We start from the raw sequence: 20,228 nt of genomic DNA, 5'->3' as shown, positions 1-20,228 counted from the left end.
AGGGAGCTTTTCCCAGCCCCCCTTACAGCTAGGCGTGCCCATGCATCTAAGTTCCGACCCACGGGGGCGCCTGGGTGGCTCAGTCGTTAAGCAGCTGCCTTCAGCTCAGGTCATGATCCCAGGGTCCCGGGATCAAGCCCCGTATCAGGCTCCTTGCTCAGAGGGAAGCCTGCTTCTCCCTCTGTCCCCCCTTGTGCTCTCTCTCTCACTCTATCTCTAAGAAATAAATAAAATAAAAAAAATAAATTCTGACCAATGGGTGCAGCACAGACAATTGCCACTTTCAGGCTGTGTCCTCACCCATGGAGGGGCACTCCTCCTCTTCCCTTTCCTCCTTCCTGCCGGCTGGCATCGGACATCATGGTGGGAGCTGGAGCAGTCCCCTTGGATCATTTAGTGGAAGGCTTGGGCCATGAGAATGGCAGTTAGAAGACCAGGGGGAACCCTAAGGATCAGAGAGCCACTGCTCCAACCCTGGGCTGAACCTCTGGTCTTGTTTTATATGCGAGCCCTTGGTTACACCATTGCTCTTTGGGCTTTTCTGTCAGATGTAACTGAACAAGCGGAAGGTGACTGTAGATCTGCCTTCTGGGCAGGGGAGGGATGACAAGACTCCCAGGGACTGGAGGTAGAGCTTGCTGGAGTGGAGGATCCCTCCAGCTGAAAGGGAGCCCCTGGCTCCTCCTACTGGCTGTCTCCTCCCTCCGCCCCATTCCCATCCGCACCCCGACGACCTTCCCTCAGGCTGCCAGAAGTTTTGTTCTCCCCCTGAGGAGCAGTTACTCTCACAGACTCTCTTTCTTTCCCTTTGGGATGATCTAGACAGGCCCCCCTATGGCGGGTCCAGGACTGCGTGCTGCTGTCACCCCCCCCCCTTCTCAACAGTGACATCAAAGTTCTTTTGGGGCCGGGGTAATCCCCTCTTCCCATCCTTACTCCTTAAGGGCATCAGGGAAGTAAAAAGTCAATGCATTTTGGCATTCTCTTCCGCAGCCTGGCTGTAAGAAGGGAATCTGAGGGTAGCCCGTGCACCACCCGCCCCCCAACTCCTGCCCGCACTGTGTTTGGGGGTTGGGGGGTGGATCCAAAGGCAGGTAAAATACAGAGTTCCTACAAAGCGGGTGACAGAGACGCAGGAGGAACAGGGAACAGCCATGGGCCCACGTTGGCACAGGGACACACGGTTCTAAGAGCCTAGTGATTCAGAACAAGGGCCTTGGGGGCTGCAGGAGTTGGGGGGGGGGAACTCTAGACCCTCCACTCAGGGCTCCATTGAACCATTTGTCCTCGGCTCCCTGCTCCTCCCCCAAACTTAGCTCTCCCGGGGCGGCCTTCCTGACTGAGCTCGGGAATGAGGAGAGGACCTGGGGAAGGCTAACCCCGCTGGGTGTCTCTTTCTAATCCTAGTCACTCTCAGCTCTTGGGGTTACACTCTCCGGGAGGGGTCTGACGGGCAGGGTGACCTTGGACAAGTCCCACGCGCTCGTCCGGCCTCAGTTTCCTCTGGGGTAGCCTGAATAGGTGGGGGGTGGTCTGGCTTTCCTTAGCGAGGGGGAAGCTGGGGGAACCTGGGGGAGGTCGGGGGGGCGGGGGTGGAGGTGGGGGGCGAGGGAGGGCACCCGCGGCGCTGGGTGCTGGTGGCAGGCGCCTGCGTTTCCTCAGCCCGAGCGGTCCTCGCCCAGAGCTCAGCTCCCGGTGCCCCCGGCCCAGGATCGACAGGCGAGAAGGGAGGTTGGGGGGAGGCCTCGGGGCGGCCGGGGCGGAAGACGCGGGACCCCGCCGGCCCCTCCCGCGGGCGGGGCGGCCCAGCGCCGACTCCTCCCCCGGCGCCGCCGGCCGCCGGGGATCAGTCGCCTAGCGCGGTTCCGCAGGTGGCAGCGATGGCCCGCGCCCCCAGCCCGCTCTGCCTGGCGCTGCTGCTGCTCGGGGCGGTGGGCAGGGCCGGCCCCCGCCCCCAGGTGAGACCTGCGGCCCCCGGGGGAAGGGGGGGAGGAGGGGGGGCCACGGGCTGCGGGCGCGGGGTCCCGGCAGGGGCGGCCCGGGACTTGAGCGAAACTCCGCGACCGCAGGCGGAGGGAACCGAAGCCCCGGGGGTGGGGGGAGTAGGGACTGGAGAGTTGGGCGCCCTGAGCCGGGGGCTTGAACGGCGACCCGAGGTGGGGGCTCGGACGGCGGCTAGCCGTCCCAGCCCCGCGAGGCGCTCCCTGCCTGGCCGTCCCCGTCCCCGCCCCGCCCCCGCCCAGGCCACCCGCTGCCCCGCGGCCGCCCTGCGCTGACTTCTGCGCCGCATCGCCCCGGACCACTTTGCCAACTCCTGCTCCTCGCAGACTCGTCGTGCCCGCTGCCCTGGCACGGCCCTGGCTCGCCGCCTCCCCTGACCTCACCTCTCCCACGACTCCCCTGAGCGCTCCCTGCGGTGCCTGCCCCCAGCCCACCCTGCTCCCTCGTCAAAGACCCTGAGAAGGCTCCGGGAAGACAGAGAGGGCCAGGGTGTGGACACCAGCTCCAGTCCCCCCTCACTAGCCCCCCAGCACAGCCTTTGACTCATAGCCCCAGGGACCTTGCGGTGGCAGCTTGTTGTCCTTCTTTCTGACCTCCAGGACGGAACCTGAGTGCCCCCCCCCCTCCCAGCCCCTGCGGCAAACACGTAGGAGGCTCCCTGCTCCTCTGGAAGCAGCCAGGTCCCCTCACACACTTGTCTGACCCCCCCCCCATTTTGACTAACCTGGTTGACAACATATAGCAGAACACATACTGGGACACTCAGAGACACCTTGGTCCCCTGGATGCCACTGGCCAGCGGACCACAGATAGACCCCTGCAGCCCCTCTCTGCTGCTCTCATTGCCCTCCCTGCCTTTCCGGGGTCCAGGCTCCTGGGCTGGGGGCTGTAGCCAGCCTGCCGGTGGAGTGGGGAGTTGTCCAGAGATGTTGTGAGACACTAGAGCAGAGAGGAGGCGCAGGCTTGGCTGGCCTGCCCGGTGTCAAGGGAACTATTTCTTCCTACTGCCTCCTGTTCCTACCCCCAGACCTAAACAACTGACAGCTTTGGGGAGTGGACCTGTACAGGCTTTGGAATTTGTCCCAGCACAGGTGTGGGGGGGGCATGATGAGGGGCCATTGCCTTGGTGAAGGCTGACTCCAGCTGGCTGAGAATCCAGTTGTGGACAGATGTGACAGCCCATTTTCAGCCCCCCCGCCCCCAAATTCTTTTCCAGACTCATTCCCTCCCTCTCCCTGTCCCCCAGCTCATCTACTGATCCTGGCCACAGGAGACACCCCTGCTTCCCTAGCACCTTCCCCCAATCCCTCACCAGGCCTTGACTTCCCTGGTGTACTTGGCATCTTTCAGGAGCCAGGACTGCAGATGCATTAGCATGACCGCCCCTCTGGTTCACCTTTACTGCCTCGGGGCTGGGACTAGGTGGAGGTGAAAGGCCCAGCGGCCTCCTCCCATCCTGCTCCAGGCCGGGTTTGCAGACCTGGTTTGGATTAAGGGAAGAGGAGAGGTTCTGGAGGCTGCCTGTCTTCTCCCCAAAGTTCCTTTTCCCAGAGGAATGGGGCTTGTTGAACCTGCCCTTACTTCTGATCCCCTCACTGCTCAGCCCTGGGCCTGTGCAAAAGCCGACTATCCTGAAGCCATAACAGGCCTGGGAGGGCCAAGCCGGGCCAGAGGAACTAGGCTCTGAGCGAGAGGGTGCAGCCTTCAGGGGATGCTCTTGGGGGGAGGGGGGCACTGAGCACCCTTGGCCACCACAGAGATATGAGCAAAGGGACTTTGGGGCTTTGAGGTTAGACTGCGGTCCTTGTGACACAACCTCATGCCCGTGTAGAAAACTCTAAAAAATGGGTGAATTTTGCATTCTATTTTCTGTTCATGAGGTCAGCAAGACTAGAGTTACTCCCTCCATGTCATCGATGGGGGACAAAAGCTCAGAAAAGGAGCATTCCTGTGCAAGATGACCCTGTCATTCAGGAACAGAGAGAAAGAGGTGAGGGGCTGGGCTGGTGCCTGATACCCGATTCCCAGAAGGAAGAACAAAAGAGTAAGCTGTCCACCGTCAGGTCTAGCTAGGCTGGAAGCAGCTTCCTCGCAGGCGGGGGATGGCTGAATTGACCTCTAAAGAAGGGGGCCAAGGCCACTCCTTCACTGTTGCTGGAAGGACCACCCCCTCCCCCATTCCTTACCTCCCCAGGAGCCCTGGGAGGGCATTGGTCTATGTATGAGGAGACAGGCAAGCCTCTGACACCCAAAATTAGAACCAGCCAAACCTGGGTTCAAATCTCAGGTCTACTATTAGCTGGTGATCTTGGGTAGGACAGTGACCATCCCAAACCTCAGTGTCCTCATCTGTAACAGGAATCACAAGTTCTACCACAGACGGTTGTGGAGAGGATTGAGACCCTGGAACCCTGAAATGGCAGCTTTAGGCATGTGGGGGAACTAACTGACCCATTTGTCCTCCAGAATCTGGAAGCCTTCTTCAGGGCAGAATAGGGCTTGGAGAGGGGCTGTGGGAGGCCTGAGCCTCCGCATGCTAGTGAAGGGCGGAGGGAGTCCGGGGTGCACAGCGGTCAGCGTGGACTTTGTTCTGAGCTGGGCTCCCTCCCGGACACGGATCCCAGGTGGGGGCCGGGACAGGAGCCGCCAAGAAACCACATCCTGCCCTCCAATTCCTTGCTCTGAGGAAAAACAGGCCCTTCCTTAGCTGCAGCCTGGCCCTAGGCAGATTCCTGTGTGTGTGTGTGTGTGTGTGTGTGTGTGTGATAGAGAGACACAGGGATACAGAGATAGAGACAGGTAGAGAGACACAGAAAGAGAGAGACCAGGGGGAGGAGGATGTGGGTTTTATGAGCCCCTGTTTCTCTGTGTGTTTGTGTGTGATCCTGTGTGTGGCGGTCTGTTGGTGTGCAAGTCACTGTGTGTGAAACATCTCAGCATGCAATTGTGTATCCGACGGTGTATATGTGTTTGCAACACCATGTGTGATACTGTGTCTATGGGAAGGTCTCTGTGTGTGTGTGTGTGTGTGTGTGTGTGTGTGAGAGAGAGAGAGAGAGAGAGAGATTTGTGTGTGAATGGGTGTCTGCCAGTATGTGCTAGCATGTAGGTGAGAGAGAGCATGCATATGACAGAATGTGTGTTTCTCTGTGTACATGTGTGTGACGGTGTGAGCTGAGTATATGTCAGTCAAGGAGTGTGTGTGTGTGCGCGTGTCGGGGCAATGTCTCAGCATGAGTGCATACCTGACAGTCTGTGGGGGGGGGGAGTGTCATGTCTCAGTATGTAAGCATGTGCTCAGCGGTGTGTGGGATAATGTGTATGACAGTATATCCATGTGAGGGTCCCCGAGCATACGGCACCGTGCGTCAGTTTTCCTTTCCCTGCCCTCTGCTCACATCTCTGGAGCCCTTAAGAAAAAAATAATGAGGTCAAAGAGCCAGGGGTCTGGCAGCCCGGCCCTTCCTGGGCACAGGGGCCAGGGTGATGGTTTGGGCTCTGGGAGAGGGGCAGAGAGGAAGGAGGCTGGGGGTCTGGGGAGGAGCTGCTGGGGAAAATAGGGGCCGCATCAGTTGGGAGGGCCCAGAGTTGTCTCTGGATCTCTCTTCTTTGGGGCCCTCTCCCATTTTTCCCACCTCGGTGGCCCAGAGAGGCCAAGGTCTTGTTGCTCCTTCCCTCAATCAAAAAGGTTCCCAGAAAAGGAAAGAACTTATGCACACTGAGAAATAAAACTGCAGGAGGAGTTTTTCAGGTTGGCAGCCAGTCTTTGGAGACGGAGCGCCTTCCTGGGGTACTGGAAAGCCCGTCACCTCGAGAGCATCCACTGCATCGGCATCCTTCCCTGTCTGCTCTTCCTTCTAACACTGCCCACCGGTACAGGGCTGGATAATTCTTCAAGATGTTCACCTGCTTTATGTTGCTGGATCTGTACAGTAACTCTTTGGGAAGAGTCATGTGCCCATTTTACAGATGAGGAAACCGAGGCCCCAAAGGATTAAAGTGCATCCTATCAATCCCACATTAACCGCCAGAGCTGGGATTTTAAATCCAGGACTTGTGGCTCTCCGTCCAGTGCTCTCTCCAGCACACCACTCCCTCCTGGCATCCTCTTTCTCACCTCCTGCTTCCTCCTGAAACGCCTGAATCTGAGAGGTGCCCCTCCTTATTATAATCTCCACCTGGGCATCGTCTCTATTTTATCCCCTCATCCCCTTCAGGGAGATCTCACAAACCCTGGCAAGTCCCGATTCTAAAACCTTCCAACCTGCCCTCACCCAGCCCCGTAGCCTCCACTGCTGCCCTCTTCTCTGGGCCAACCCTTCTGTCTCCACCACTGTGACCTTCCCATCACCAGCACTGGCAGCTCCACCTCAGCAGGCTTGGAGCAGGGACTCATGCCATAGGAGGGTGAAATGGGGCTGGGGGCCGGTGGATGGGGCCTGCCCCTCCTCACAGCTCCCTGACCACGGGCATGGAGTCCTGAGTATCCCCATGTGGGTTTGCTGCTGGAAGCTGCCACACACTGAACAGGATGATCGGTCCTTGGCATGAAAATATGTTTGTTTCCTCCTGGGAGTTTGATCCTGGAAGTGAGGGAAGAGTAGCGCCCAGACCCCCAGGAGGCCAGGCTGCCCTGTCCACTCCGTCCTGTGAACAGCAGAAGTCCTGGGAAGGGCTGCACTGGCTGCACATTTTCCATGTGCCAGGGGCCCTTCTAAGCATTAACTCACTAAATTCTCACAACAATCCTGGGGGAGGGGATAAGTAGAGACTATTATTATTCCCATTTTGCACATGTGTAAGCTGAGGCTAGAAGTTAAAACTCTTACACAAGGTAACAAACTTAATTTGTGGGGGAGTTAGGGTTGGGCCTGGATCTGAGCCCAAAGGCAGGGCGGCTCACCCTGCACTGTGTTACTGCGTTTACCTGAGCACTTGGGCCCTGCTTACTGGTGGTCACCAGCCTTGTCCCAGACCAGAGCCTCATATCTACCCCAGTCCTGGCCAATGCTCTCTCCCCGGCCCAGAAATTCCTCCGGAACACCAGTCCTAAGCCTTCTTTGCTGACAGGAGCATCAGCGTCCCCACCTCTGCATCTTCATCCCTGCTGGGACATGGTGCTGAAATGCCCACCCTCCACTCTTGCTAACCCAGTCTCTCCCCCAGCTCACAGTCTCCAGAGTCCCCCAGGGCTGAGTCTAAACTGAGCCTGGCCCCAACCACCCCAGCGCTTTCACTCCTGCTTTCTCTGTCACGTCCGGCTAATAAGCCCTTGACCCCACCCACCCCCAAGTAGCCTGGGGACTCTTTCAGGCCAGGGCTCTGTCTTTCCTCTTTGTGTTCCCCACCTCCTTCATCCTCACCACCTCCCAAAGCCTGGCACAATATGGCTTCCATAAACACCAGATGGGGGAGAGGCCAGAGGTTCTGGTAGTTTGTGCTATAGGTACCGGGGTGGGGAGGGGGGTGTGCAGTGAGGAGTTTGTGGAGACCCTGAGCTGGTGTGGGAAGAAGGGAGAGGACGCAGATTGTTAGGAAGCTCTCTATCTCAGGGTAGAAATATTCCCTGCCCTCAGGGAGCCCCAGTCTGAGGAGAGACACAGTCCTGCCCTCAGGGAGGCCCAGTCTGAGGGGGAGACACAGCCCTGCCCTCAGGGAGCCCCAGTCTGAGGGGGAGACACAGCCCTGCCCTCAGGGAGCCCCAGTCTGAGAGGGGGGACACAGTCCTGCCCTCAGGGAACTCCAGTCTGAGCGGGGGGACACAGTCTGAGGGGGAGACACAGCCCTGAGCTCAGGGAACCCCAGTTTGAGGGGAGGGACAGCCGTGCCTCAGAGAGCCCCAGTCTGAGCGGGGAGATATAGCCTTACCCTCAGGGAGTCCTAGTTTGAAGATAGTTTTATATTAGAAGCTCTGCTCAGAGCAGTGACAGGGCTGCCTCTGTCTTGAACCTCCCTGGAGTGTTTGTGGCCATGTTGGCCATCATGGTGCTGTCCTTAGCCTTTAACCTCATTCCTATCCACACTCTGAGATTTCCAGTTTCCATCGGCTTCCTTTTACCCATGCCCTGCCCCAGACACACCTGCCCTATTTCCCAGCTGTGACCATGACCTTGCTTCCCTACTGCTTTCCTTCTAGAAAGGGAGATCGAGGAGGATTTCTCTCTAGTCTTTCTTCCCCTTTACCACCAGCTGCTGCACTGGGGGACGGGGGTGGGGGTAGAAGGAAACAGGGTGGGGAGTGGGGTTGATCCAACTGGCCCTAGTGAAAATTCTGCTGACCCTTCAGATGTAGCTAAAATCAGGACACTGCCTTCAGTACTGTTGTGTTTTACTCCTTGTTCTTTTATTTGTTTGTTTTTTAAAACAAATCACTTGACCTTTGCCCTCAGAAGAGCTCCTTCAGGTGGCATCACCTGTGGCCTCAGCACCCTAACTCAGAACATGGCTGGGGCTCTACCAAGCTACCAAGCTTGGTCCCCTTCCAGACGCTTCCTATGTGGACAGGGATGAGCACAGGACAACCTGTGTCTTTATGGGAGGTGCCCTATAAACTGTGACTCAGCTTAAACTGGGGCAGGATTACCCAAAACCAGATCCAGCATATGTTTAGGGCACCATCAACAAGTCAAGGGTGCAAGCTTCTAAAAAGAAGCTATTTTGATTTCAGCACCTGTGTATATTTTTGTGATTTCAAAAAGTGAAATTTTGTTTTAAATTATGTATAAGCCCTAAATTTTATACAAGGGGCTCCCTGGTCATTTCAGCATCTGCAGCCTCCAAATGAGGAGTATTTATAATCTTAAGCCTGTTCAAGAAAAAATACAAAGAAAAAAGAAACACCATGCCAAGACATATCTAAAAGAAGTGAATAAAAATGCTCAGACGGGTCATTTCTCATGTGGGTGGGTCTGCTTGGGTCTCTGTGCTAAAAAGCCTGTTGTGTCTACCTTATCTAAAAATTGTGGTTCATATCTCCTTACTCACAGAAAGGGGCCCATCCAGGTCCAAGCCTGATCTCCCTGTTCTGGAACTTTCCTGACCCCAAGTCCTCAGGACTTCTTCATTTGGTAGAAGCTGAGCTGAATATTTGATCTCTCTTGTTACATTAGAAAGGGACAATGTGGGGGGGGGGGGGTCCTACTGGCCTCCCAGATAACCATTGCATGTTTCAGGAGAGATGTTAATGATGTAGCATTACCAGGCTCCATAGCATTAAATCCCACCACACCACATGCCCTCCAATACTTCATCATGGTCCTTGTTCTGGGGGACTCAGAGTCCTAGCCTTAGCTCTGCTCCTTGGGGTGCTGTGTGACTTCAACTGAGTCCCTCTCCCACTCTGGGCCTGCATGTCCTCTTCTAGAATGGTTGAAAGTGCAGGAACCTTGCGGGCAGGTTGACTGAGCACTGGGAAAGGAGTCCGTGGCAGTCATGAAGTGTTGGGCCCTCAGGAACTCTGCCTTCTAGGTGAGGTGAGAGGAGACCATGAATGAGACACCCTCCCCTCCCCCTTCACTCACTCCCTTCCCAAAAGCATCATTTCTGTAGACAGTTGCTGGCCACTTATAAATCAAGCCATGCACCTGTCTGTCGGGAGTGATAAAGATGTAAAAACACCCACCTGGAGCCCCCCTGTGGCAGTGACTTGCCCTTCTTCCCTCTCAGACATAGCCAGTGCCTGGGGGGGTTGGGGTTCTAAGGTCCCCTGGAGATGGCAAGTGTGTGGGGGCAGGGGGTAAAAGAGAGGTTGGCTGGACCCAAGGGGCTTCCGTTTCTCCCCTCCCCCCACAGGGTGCCCCTGTGTCCCTGTCGGAGACAGTGCAGAAATGGCGAGAATACCGACACCAGTGTCAGCGCTTCCTGACCGAGGCTCCACCCCCAGCCACAGGTGAGGCCAGGTGGGGCCCTCAACCAACCAGTTCCCAGGAGACTTTGAAGCCCCACCTCACCCCCCACCCCGCAAGCCATGGTTGGGTATCGCTTGCCTCTCTGGGATGCCACATCTGCCCTAGGCCTTGGGGAGCCATCTTATTCCTCCTTGAGCCTCTCAAGAGTGGGGACCTGGCCTTTCCATTCTTTGCCTTCCTTCCCACTTCCTGGCCTGTGCAGGGGTGGGGGGTGGGGAGGGAGGGCTGGAGGCTCAACCAACATATTTATAGGAATAATTGTTTCAGAGGTCTTTATGGGGTGTGCTAAAGGGCAGAGGACTGGATCCAGATAGGCCTAGGTTCAAATCCTGACCCTGTGATCATGGCGCCGTGACCACAGGGAGGTTATTCCAGCCTCATGAGCTCCATTTCCCCCTCATCTGAGACGGATACTTTAAGAATAGGCCTATAGGGATTGTTTATTGAGCACTTACATACCATGCACGGGTATCCACGTAACATACAGTTTGTCCCCAAAAGGCCCTGTGCGCTCGGGATCAACCCCATTTTACAGATGAGAAAATAGACATTAAGTAACTTGCTCAAAGTTCCACAGCTGCTAAGGGCCTGAGTCCCCTTGCACGATACCTGCCGGGTGGGAAGAGTGCTTGGCATATGGTAAATGCTCAGCTGAGCTTAGCAGGGCACAGGTTTCGGCCCTGCCAGCCTCCATGGTGGGAGTGGGGGGGAAGTGCCGCTACCAGGCCTGGCGGGGACTCAGAGACTCCTCCTCCCGCGCCCAGGCCTGTTTTGCAATCGGACCTTCGACGAGTACGCCTGCTGGCCAGACGGGCTGCCGGGCTCCTTCGTGAATGTCAGCTGCCCCTGGTACCTGCCCTGGGCTAGCAGTGGTGAGTCCTCTCTCCTTCCCCCTGTGTCCAGGAGGCTGGGGGTGGGGGTAGCATGGGAGCGTGGCTGCCTTTCTGCCCAGACTCAGCCCTCCCTGCCCCAGAAGGTCTTTAGGCCTTCTAATGGGTGTCTGTCTGCGGGTCTTTCCCCGGGAGGGGGCAGTAGGGAGCATCAAGTATAATCTAGGCTAGGGCCTGTGCTGGCGTGGGAGGGGAGGGTTAGAGCGTGGGGTTTGGCTTAAGAGAGACATGTAAGCCCCCTCCATCCAGTGGTCAGGAAAGGAGCCAAGTGGGAACAGCTACTAGGGTTGGGGGGTTACCCAGAGCAATGATGTCTCTGGGTATGTGTGTGTGTGTATGTACGTATGTGGGTATGTGTGTGTGTATATGTATGTGTGTGTGTTTGTAGGTGCCCCCTACCTTGTCATGGTACCCAGCCGCCTCCTGACCCCTCAGAGGTTCACTGCTCAGATGAATACAGATGGGATGAGAGATCAGGACATTGGTGGGGTTGTCTCTCCCCAGTGGGCTTGCCTCCTTAGCTCACTCCTGCCTGCAAGGGACACCCTGCACTGGGAAAGGTATGTCGTTGGGATGCAGGGACCTAAGGAGGCTGCAGGTGGGGCTCTGACTGGAGGGGTAGTCAGTATACCCCCACTGCTACCCAAATGTCCCGGACACCAGAGAGTTTAACACAAGACAAGCATCCTTGCCTCAAGGAGCTCATAGTCTCAGTAAAGGAGAAAAGACACCCTCATAATAATAATAATAATAATAATAATAATAATAGCTAATATTTATTGACTACCTACTATGTGCCAAGTCTTACCCTAAAAGCAGGGTATTCATTTACTCTTTACAACTACCCCATGGTTATGCTTGTTGTACAGATGAGGCAATTGAGGCCCCAAAAAGCATAAACCACGTGCTTCAGATGATGTGGTGAATGGTAGAGTCAGGATTTGAACCCAGACTATGCTTTTAACCCCTGTGCCTTGAAGGGGCCTTCAAGCAGAAGCTGGCCCAGAAGCAAGTGTGAGAATGCGGTCACAATGTGGGAAACCAGCAGTCTTCCTGGAAGATGTGGCCCTTTAGTGGAACATCAGGGCCCCTGGCAAGGTCTGACGTGGACTTCCCCTCAAAACAAAGGACTGAGGTCAGATGAAGCTCAAGCAGGGGTGCTAAGGAGGCTCTTTCCTTCCCAGTCTTCCCAGTATACCCACCTCCCCCCAAGGTGCTCAAGGGAGAGCCTGGGCTTGGAGAGAGGCACCCACCTAGTAAGATGCAGAGCAGATCAGTGGCCCCTCCCACAGCACTTCTCTGGCCTGTTGTAAGCACTTTACATCCCTACACTCACTTACTCCTCACAATAATCCCATGAGCAAGGACTCTGATTATGCTCTCATTTTACAGAGGGGCAAACTGAGGCACAGAGATACCAAGTGCCTTTTCCAAGCTCACAAGCTACAGAGTAGGAGACCCAGGAATCCATTCCAGAGTCTGGTTCGGAATGTGTGAAATTGCTGCATGAGCCTCCCTTGAGTGTACATGCACGCACATGGGTGTGCATATGTGTATGTTCCTGTGTTGTGTGGCTCTGCGCATGAAGACTGGGGAGTGGCCTGGGTCTGCTGGCTGGGCACGCTCCAGGGGAGAGCAGGGAGCTGCCTGCTCTCTCCCTACAAATGAAAAAGTTGAGTCCCACAATCTAATGGTTCTGCTTGCCGGTGCTCTGAGCAGCTTTGCGAGCCTCAGCAGATGCCCGGGCCTCTTTGTGCCTCCGCTCGCTCACCTGGGCGACGGCATAAAGCCAGGTGATAAGGGTATTAGGAGGATTGCAGGTTCTTGAAAAACAGTTGCTGTTGATTTTTTCCAGCCACCCTACTTATCTGCCCCACCTCCCCAAATCCACAGGCTTTCCCTGCCTCCCAGAGTTTTGGGACTGGCTGCTTGGCCAGCCTGGGCTGGGCCTCTAGACCCCAGGGAGCCAGGCCCCGGACAGGGCCCATCACTCAGCACTAAGCTGCCCCCAGCTCTGCCTGCCCCTTGTGGCTCCATCCATCACCTTTAATTTTATTTGAGCAGGAAATAGGTCCTGGTGGTGCCCGTTTATGAGTGAACACAGTTTTATTGCTTTCTCCATGAAGATACTGGCCAATGCACAGGCCCCCTGCCGGGCTCCACTCTCCCCCCACCCCGACTCACCGAGCTAATTCACTCTCCCTTCTGACACTCAGGATCACTGACTCTGCCTTTCTCTCTCCTCTCCCTGAGTTAGGGCCCAGCAGAGCCACCCACCGTGGGCTCCCACAGCATAATTGCTGTCTCTTGCTTGTCCTGCTGGCCCCCTTGGCAGCGGCTGGCCCCAGGGGCTTCCCTGACCCCCACCAGGGCATGTGGAAGCAGGAAGGGGGCAGTGCTGGAGCTTTCTTGGGCTGATCAGGGGAATGGCCTATGGAGAAATTTCACAGTCTGAGTTAGGGATGGGGCGAAGGAACAGGGTGTCATAGACAGGGTCCTGGCGGGAAACACACCCAGCTGGGAATCTGAAGAGAATTTAATGGAGGGGCCACTTACCGAGATGGGGCAGGGTTAAGGGGCCACTAAGGTGTGTAAAACAACCAAGGACTGTAAAAGGGGGAGGCTTTAGCATTCCTAGACCTGAGTGGAGCAGGCATGGCTCTCTGGGGCCTCCATGACAGCTGGAGGTCATGGTGATGGAGAGGCCACCCAGCAGGGCTGTGGCCACAGAGGGGCCCTCCTGCCTTTTACTTGCTCCTCCCACTGGCCAAACCCCTAGAGGGCAGGGAGCCCAAGTGATGCTGTCCACAGGGTTCAGTCTTCCGGGGTGCAGGGCAAGGCAGAGGAAGGTGTGACCAGAGAAAGAATTAAACTTAAAACAATGACCAGACACTCGGGTTAGGTCTGTGTCAGGAGATAGGGGTGCCAATGAGACCTCAGGAGTGTGCTTGTGTGTGCGTTGAGGAGAAGGGGGTGACCCCTCACCATGGGGCTGAAGAGGTCAGCTCAGCGGCCCAGGAAGTGGTGCTGAGGGAGGTCAGAGCCCCCTCTTTTGCCTGGGGTGTGGCATCAGGAAGGCTTCCAGAGAGAGGGGACATCAGCACCAGGTCTGAAAGAACAGGGAGATGGAGAAGTGGGGGGAGAGGGCCTCCACGAAGGGAGGACAGCTGGGCATCCCCTGGAGATGGGGCCAGGCCTCGGGCCTCAGAGCCTCACGACATCCCAGGGATGGGACACCAGCCAAACCCTTGACTTCTGAGCCCTCTAATTCAGAATTTGGGATCCCAGAGGGCAGAAGCAGATGAGTCAAGGAAGGAACGTATTCAAAGGAGATGCTTGGCGTTAATAAGACTTTGTGAACCAGAAGGTTTGAGTGGCTGCTGAGAGCCCATTGCCGCCTGAGGGCCATCCAGCAGCCTCGTTTACCCACAAACAGCTGATCTGCTCATTACAAATCATTCCAGTCTCATTAGCTGCACCTCCTCCTGATCTGTACCTGTTTGTTAGTTTAGTTCTCATTATAGGAAAGTCATAAAATGCTTTTAAAATGGCCTATAACTCACAATTCTCAGAAACTGACAGGTGCCTCCCTTGAGTCTTGTCAAGCCCAGGAGCTTTCTGGGTAGGCTGGCAGGCCGGCATTGCCCCAGGGAGACCAGGGCGGAGTTTGGCCCCGGAGGAGTTGTGGCTGAGGTGGTGCCCTGCTCCAGCCCCAACCTCACTGAGAGAGTGCCTTCTGGAGAAATTGGGATGGGGGGCAGCAGGGCTTTCAATGTGACCGTGTCTTGAAGGCCTCCTATGCACCAGGCACTTCCCATGCTTTACCTCCTAATCCTCACACCACAGACCTGGGACGCCATTATGGTTCCCATTTTACAGATGAGGAAACTGAGACCCAGCAAGGTCTTCCCGAGGTCCCATGGCTGGTGGAGGGCAGAACCAGGATTTGAACTTGGGTCTGGGTAGTTCAGAACCTGAGCCCTCGTCCTGCGCCATGATTGACGCACTACCCCTGCCCCCCACCCCAAGCTGATGCCTTCAGTTCCAGCCCTGCCTTTGACCCTCATTCCACCACGGCGGGGAGGGCCTGGGACTCCCCTCCGCAAATCTTAGCTTCCCGGTCTTTCAGCTGGGGCCCAGTAGGCCTTGCTAGCCCCGCTGCTGTTGCCAGGGTGCAGGAGCTAATGGATTCATGAGCAGCTCTCCACAGCCCTGAGAGCCTGCATCCACGTGGAAGGGCGGCTGTTAGCTTGATTACAGACGCCGCTGCAGTTTCCGGGAGGGGAAGTGTTTAATTGGGGGTTTTATTTCCAGCACCAGGGTCTGACTTAATGAAATATCCCCGGGCCTCCTGGCATGCGGCCGGTGGCCTCCTGGTGTTGACAAAACCAGAGCCAAGCCCCTGGCTGTGATTTACCAGTGGTTCCTGGGCCAGATAAAGCTGAGCTGATAAGCAGGGCTGGGCCCGGACCCACCCCGCCTCTAGCCAAGATGGGCATCTGGGGATCATAGGCCTGGCCAAGAATGAGCCCTGGCCTTTAATACTGGCCGCTAATGAAGGATAATTGACAGACACACTCTCATGGGCTCCCTGAGCTTCTCAGGGATGCAGTGATCCCTTGACATGGTGCCAGTAACACATCTGGGCATGTACCCCTCCCCATCTTCCCAGCTGGCCCTGCACAGAGGGCCCAAGAATGGCCCCTATGGGATCACGCTGCCAGGGATCCACACTGACCAGAGGGTCAGCTGGGAGGACGCTGGAAGTGTTAGCAAACCCAAGCCCAGAAGAAGGGCAGAGAAATGGCACACGGCCACTGTTGACTGTTAGCAGTGAGTTTGGCTGCTAACTTTTGACCTCTGAAGGCAAAGAGCTGGGGGTCCGGACCCTGACTCTGCTACTTCCTGGCTGGATGAACTTGGGCAAGTCACCTGGCCATTCAGAGGCTCAGTTTCTTCATCCATAAAATGGGATTAACTGTGCCTTCCTTGTAATGTGGTTGTGATGTTCAAAGATGTCAGGCATGCAGCAGGTGTTAAGAAACTGATATTGTCAGTGTGTAGCTTGCGGAGAGGCTGTATAAGGGGCATGTGGGGGAGGGAATAGCAATTGTGGGTGCACCTGTGTTAGCTGTGATATTATTAGGGTATTATCAGGGTCACCCTGCTGTGGGCTAAGGCCTAGATAAATGGGCAGTTAGGTGATTTGTGCCCCAGTGCCATGTCCTCTCCCTTCCCCTGGACCCTCTGCCTCCTCTCTCTGCCCTTGCTGTCATCAGAATGGGCTGTCAGTGAGGGCTCTGACATCAGTCTCACTCCCTATGGGGTCAGCTCAGATCCCCATCACTGCTCTGAGGTTATCCCGCCACTGAAGACTGGCTTGGCCTCATTTCAGAAGATTCAGCCCCTGGTGAAGAATTCCAGGCATCCATGCAGCAGATGAGAATGGCATTGGGGGCCTGAGAGGGGCCCTTCCAGTTGCCTCCCCTTCTCTGCCTTTGTCTTGGCCTGATTTTGTTCAGAAACAAACTTGAGGGGCATTGGGACTCGGCTCTTCTCACTGCCGGAAGTCCCGCCATTTGATTTTCAGGTTTTTGTTTCTCTTCCAGGTAAAATCTCTTAGAATGCAGGTTTTTCTAGAAGCAATGATGCTGCAAGGTGATTTACCCTACCATATTTCCAGATACCTCTTTCTCTTGAAGAGGGCCTTGGTTCAGGGCTTGTTTATGAAAGAGTGGGAGAAAGGAGAAGAGTGAACAGGGAGGATGCACTGGGTGACTGGGGGTCGGTGATAAGGAAGGACGAGGGTCTGACTGACAGGCCCTGCAGGTGTCTGACACATACCCACAGTGGGCAGACCGGTGGTTTGTGAACTGTAAGACAGACCCCCGGTCTAGATGGCTGCGTGCCTGCTGGGCCCTTTCGGGGGTTGCCGGGCTCCCGTCATGCTCCCATCATGCTCCCGTCATGCACACATGCGAATGAGTCTCTTCCCACACACAGTTCTTACTGCTACCCCTCCACCTGGAAACTTCTGACTAGGGCCTCCGACGCTTCTCCATTCTCTCTCCCTCCCTCCCTCCCTCCCACTGCACCTTCATCCCAGAGCTGGTCCTTAAAATCTTCTAGTCCTTTAGAATTTTTAAATCTTTTAAATTTCATCCTGGCTCATTTCCCTATTTGATCTCCCTGGGCTAACCTAACCCTGTTTTGACCCTGGTTTCCTGGTCCTGGGGTCAGACTTACATTCTCCTCCAGAGAGGTAATGAGGCATTTCCTCCCAGACACAAGTAAGCCCCTCATTCCCTCTCATGACCTCACAGTGAACCGGGGGCCCCAGGCCACCCACCTGCCTGGGTAGGGGGATAGTGGGGCAAGGCAGACTTGATGTAAATGGGCATAGAGAACATCCTACCCCCAGCTCTGTTAGGCCTGTGTTTGAGCTCTCTTAGTTTGCATTTATGTTATTACTTTCTGAGCACTGTCTTTTCTGTGAGAATCTTCATTCCCTGAAGCCTGGAACTGTGCTTCCTCCTTCAGACTGGGAGCTCTCTGAGGACAGGGGCTGGATCTCTCCCTCCCCTCAGACCAGGAGGTCTCCAACGGCAGTCTGTATCCCCAACATCCCCATGGAAGGGAGGAGCTGGGTCTTCCCCCTTTGAATGGAGGGTCTCCAAGGGCTGTGCCTCTATCATCAACATTGTATTCTCTTTAGATCAGGCCATCTTTGAGGATAAGACTATGTCATTTCCATCAGATTAGGACTTCCTAAAGGCAGGGCTGTGTCTCCCCTCAGACTGGGGCTCCCTAAGGCAGGACTGTGTCTCCCTCTCAGACTGGGGCTCCCTGAGGGCAGGGCTGTGTCTCCCCTCAGACTGGGGCTCCCTAAGGCAGGACTGTGTCTCCCCCTCAGACTGGGGCTCCCTGAGGCAGGGCTGTGTCTCCCCTCAGACTGGGGCTCCCTGAGGGCAGGGCTGTGTCTCCTCCTCAGACTGGGGCTCCCTGAGGCAGGGCTGTGTCTCCCCCTCAGACTGGGGCTCCCTGAGGCACGGTTGTCTCCCCCCTCAGACTGGGCTCCCTGAGGGCAGGACTGTGTCTCCCCCTCAGACTGGGGCTCCCTGAGGGCAGGGCTGTGTCTCCCCCTCAGACTGGGGCTCCCTGAGGGCAGGGCTGTGTCTCCCCCTCAGACTGGGGCTCCCTGAGGGCAGGGCTGTGTCTCCCCCTCAGACTGGGCTCCCTGAGGGCAGGGCTGCGTCTCTTCCTTCCTCTCAGGAGCTCTGTACCCACCTGTTCCAGGGTCTGTCCTGTCTGTGGAGTGTTGGAGGGAGGCAGGGCCTGAGTCCTGAAAATCAGAAGTCACAGTGGGTGTCTGTGGAGTTGTCAGGTGGTGAGCGCCAGACCTTGTCAGCAGTGTGATTTGAGGCTAGAAGCAGGCCATGGAAATGGGCTAGAGTTGTCTCATCTCAAAAACATGGCTTCATCAGACTGCATCCCAGGGTGGCCAAGAGGAAAGGCTGAAGGTGGGGCTGGGTGGCCCTTAGTGACTGCCTTTCCTGTCCTGGGCCACATGGGCACATGGCAAGAGAGGAGGGCCTGAGTGTGTGAGTGTGTGTGTGAGTGTGTGTGTGTATGTGTGTGTGTGTGTGTGTGTGTGTGTAAGAGGTGTTGCTAACTCCTGAAGGTCAGCCCTGGGGGAGCAGGAGTGGCCCCCAGGATGGGGAGGAATGAGGGGCCTGTGGCGTCGGGCCAAGGCGCAGCCCCTGCGTCTCTCCGCCCAGTGCTGCAGGGCCGTGTGTATCGATTCTGCACAGCTGAGGGCCTGTGGCTGCGCCAGGAGAACTCCAGCTCACCCTGGAGGAACCTGTCAGAGTGCGAGGAGTCCAAGCGAGGGGAGAGAGTGAGTTGAAGACGGGGCTCTGAGGCAGCAAGGGGTAGCAGGGTCCCGGCATCAGTGGAGCAGGGACCCTGGGCATCTGGTGGGCTGGTCTGCGGCCATCTGGTCTATGCCCCTGCCTCTGGGAGCTCTGCACACCATGCTTGCTGGGCAGAGGTGATGTGTGTTTGCCCCACTGGCCTCCGGACAAGGCCCTAGACATCCAAGGACCATGGCCATAGGTTATTTTCCTTCTTAGTTCTGGGGTCCCCGGTGCAGCCTGACTCGGGGCTCCGCCTCTGTCCCTGTCCCCTGGGAAAGGGGAAGGAAGGATGTGGGGGAGGAGGGCGTGGGCTGCCTCATGTGCACGGTATCCCTCATGTGCACACAGCACTCCCCAGAGGAACAGCTCCTGTCCTTTTCCATCATCTACACGGTGGGCTACACACTATCCTTCTCCGCTCTGGTCATCGCCTCGGCCATCCTCCTGAGCTTCAGGTAAGAAGTGGGGGTCCTGGAGGGGCTGCTTCATCCCAGCTCCCCGCTCTGTCCCCAGTAGATGAGGGAGCACCAAACTAGAGTGACAGTGCTGCAGGTTCTTCTCTTAAGAGATCTTTGGAGAGGCTGTTCCCTCCCCACATACAAGGCTGAAAACACAGGATAAGACACTGTATACTTGGTCTAATCTCTACTCTGTAAAAGCATGCCAAGAATACTGCAGAAAAGAAAGACAAATACCACACATGAAATACACAAGGCACACATCCCCAAACCGTAGTAGTGGGTGTAGGATTAGGGGACGTCCTCTCTAGCGAGCATGCGAAGCTTAAGCAGGAATTCCTTATGATTTTAGATAAGATCTCAAGGATTTAAAGATTCTGCCCACTTTGGAGCTTATCAGCGCCATGGAAAAGGTCTTCCTACGTCTAACCTCGAGACATTCCTTCCAGAGGCCCATGTTCTTTCCACTCCCTCTGCACTTGGTGGGGGTGGATGTGGGGAGGGGGCGTGGGAGGGACAGCTGGGTTCAAGGTCGGGAGGGATTCTGAGTGCAGGGACCTCAGGCTACCAGCCAGCAAAACAGGACAGGCTTCATTCCTCCTGCTGCCCCCATGGCACCTGGCACAGTGAGTGCTGGGCACACAGTCAGTGCTTAATAAATGCATTCACTCAGTGAATATTCCCCCCTTGTATTATGAAGTATTTCAGAGATCTGAAAATACAGTGGCTGATACTGAGCACTCATGCACTCAATACCCAGCACAGTCACGCTGCCCTGGGGGGCCCTCCCTGCCACTGCCCGCCACCCCCAACCAGAGGGAACCCCCAAAGGGGCTACTTATAATCTCCATGCATCTCTATACTTTGCCACATTTGTAGTATCTATAAAAATATGTAGCTGCAGGTCTTGCATATTTTTAATGGCATGTTATACATCTCCTTTCGCAATGTTATTTTTGGCGTGGCATGTTTTTGTGAGATTCATTTATGTTGATACAGGTAGTTCTGTTTCATTTATTTTAACTGTCACTCCGTTGTATAACATGTTACAATTTA

At 55.9% G+C, this 20,228-nt stretch overlaps 1 protein-coding gene across 1 annotated transcript in view; it reads left to right on the top strand.

The window, feature by feature from the left end:
• Positions 1-1,846: 1,846 nt before the first annotated feature.
• The window catches only part of GLP1R (glucagon like peptide 1 receptor), a 32,485-nt gene continuing 14,103 nt past the window's right edge, over positions 1,847-20,228 (top strand). Inside the window, exons 1-5 of the mRNA XM_027600863.2 lie at positions 1,847-1,958; positions 9,793-9,889; positions 10,673-10,780; positions 18,577-18,695; positions 19,063-19,169. Of these exons, the coding sequence (XP_027456664.2) occupies positions 1,881-1,958; positions 9,793-9,889; positions 10,673-10,780; positions 18,577-18,695; positions 19,063-19,169 (509 nt within the window). The 5' untranslated portion in view covers positions 1,847-1,880. The remainder of the gene's footprint in view (positions 1,959-9,792; positions 9,890-10,672; positions 10,781-18,576; positions 18,696-19,062; positions 19,170-20,228) is intronic.

Source organism: Zalophus californianus, chromosome 7 (assembly GCF_009762305.2).
Source record: "Zalophus californianus isolate mZalCal1 chromosome 7, mZalCal1.pri.v2, whole genome shotgun sequence".
NCBI lineage: Eukaryota > Metazoa > Chordata > Mammalia > Carnivora > Otariidae > Zalophus > Zalophus californianus.
Note: the sequence above shows the minus strand (reverse complement) of the source record. Positions and strands in the feature narration are given on the sequence as shown.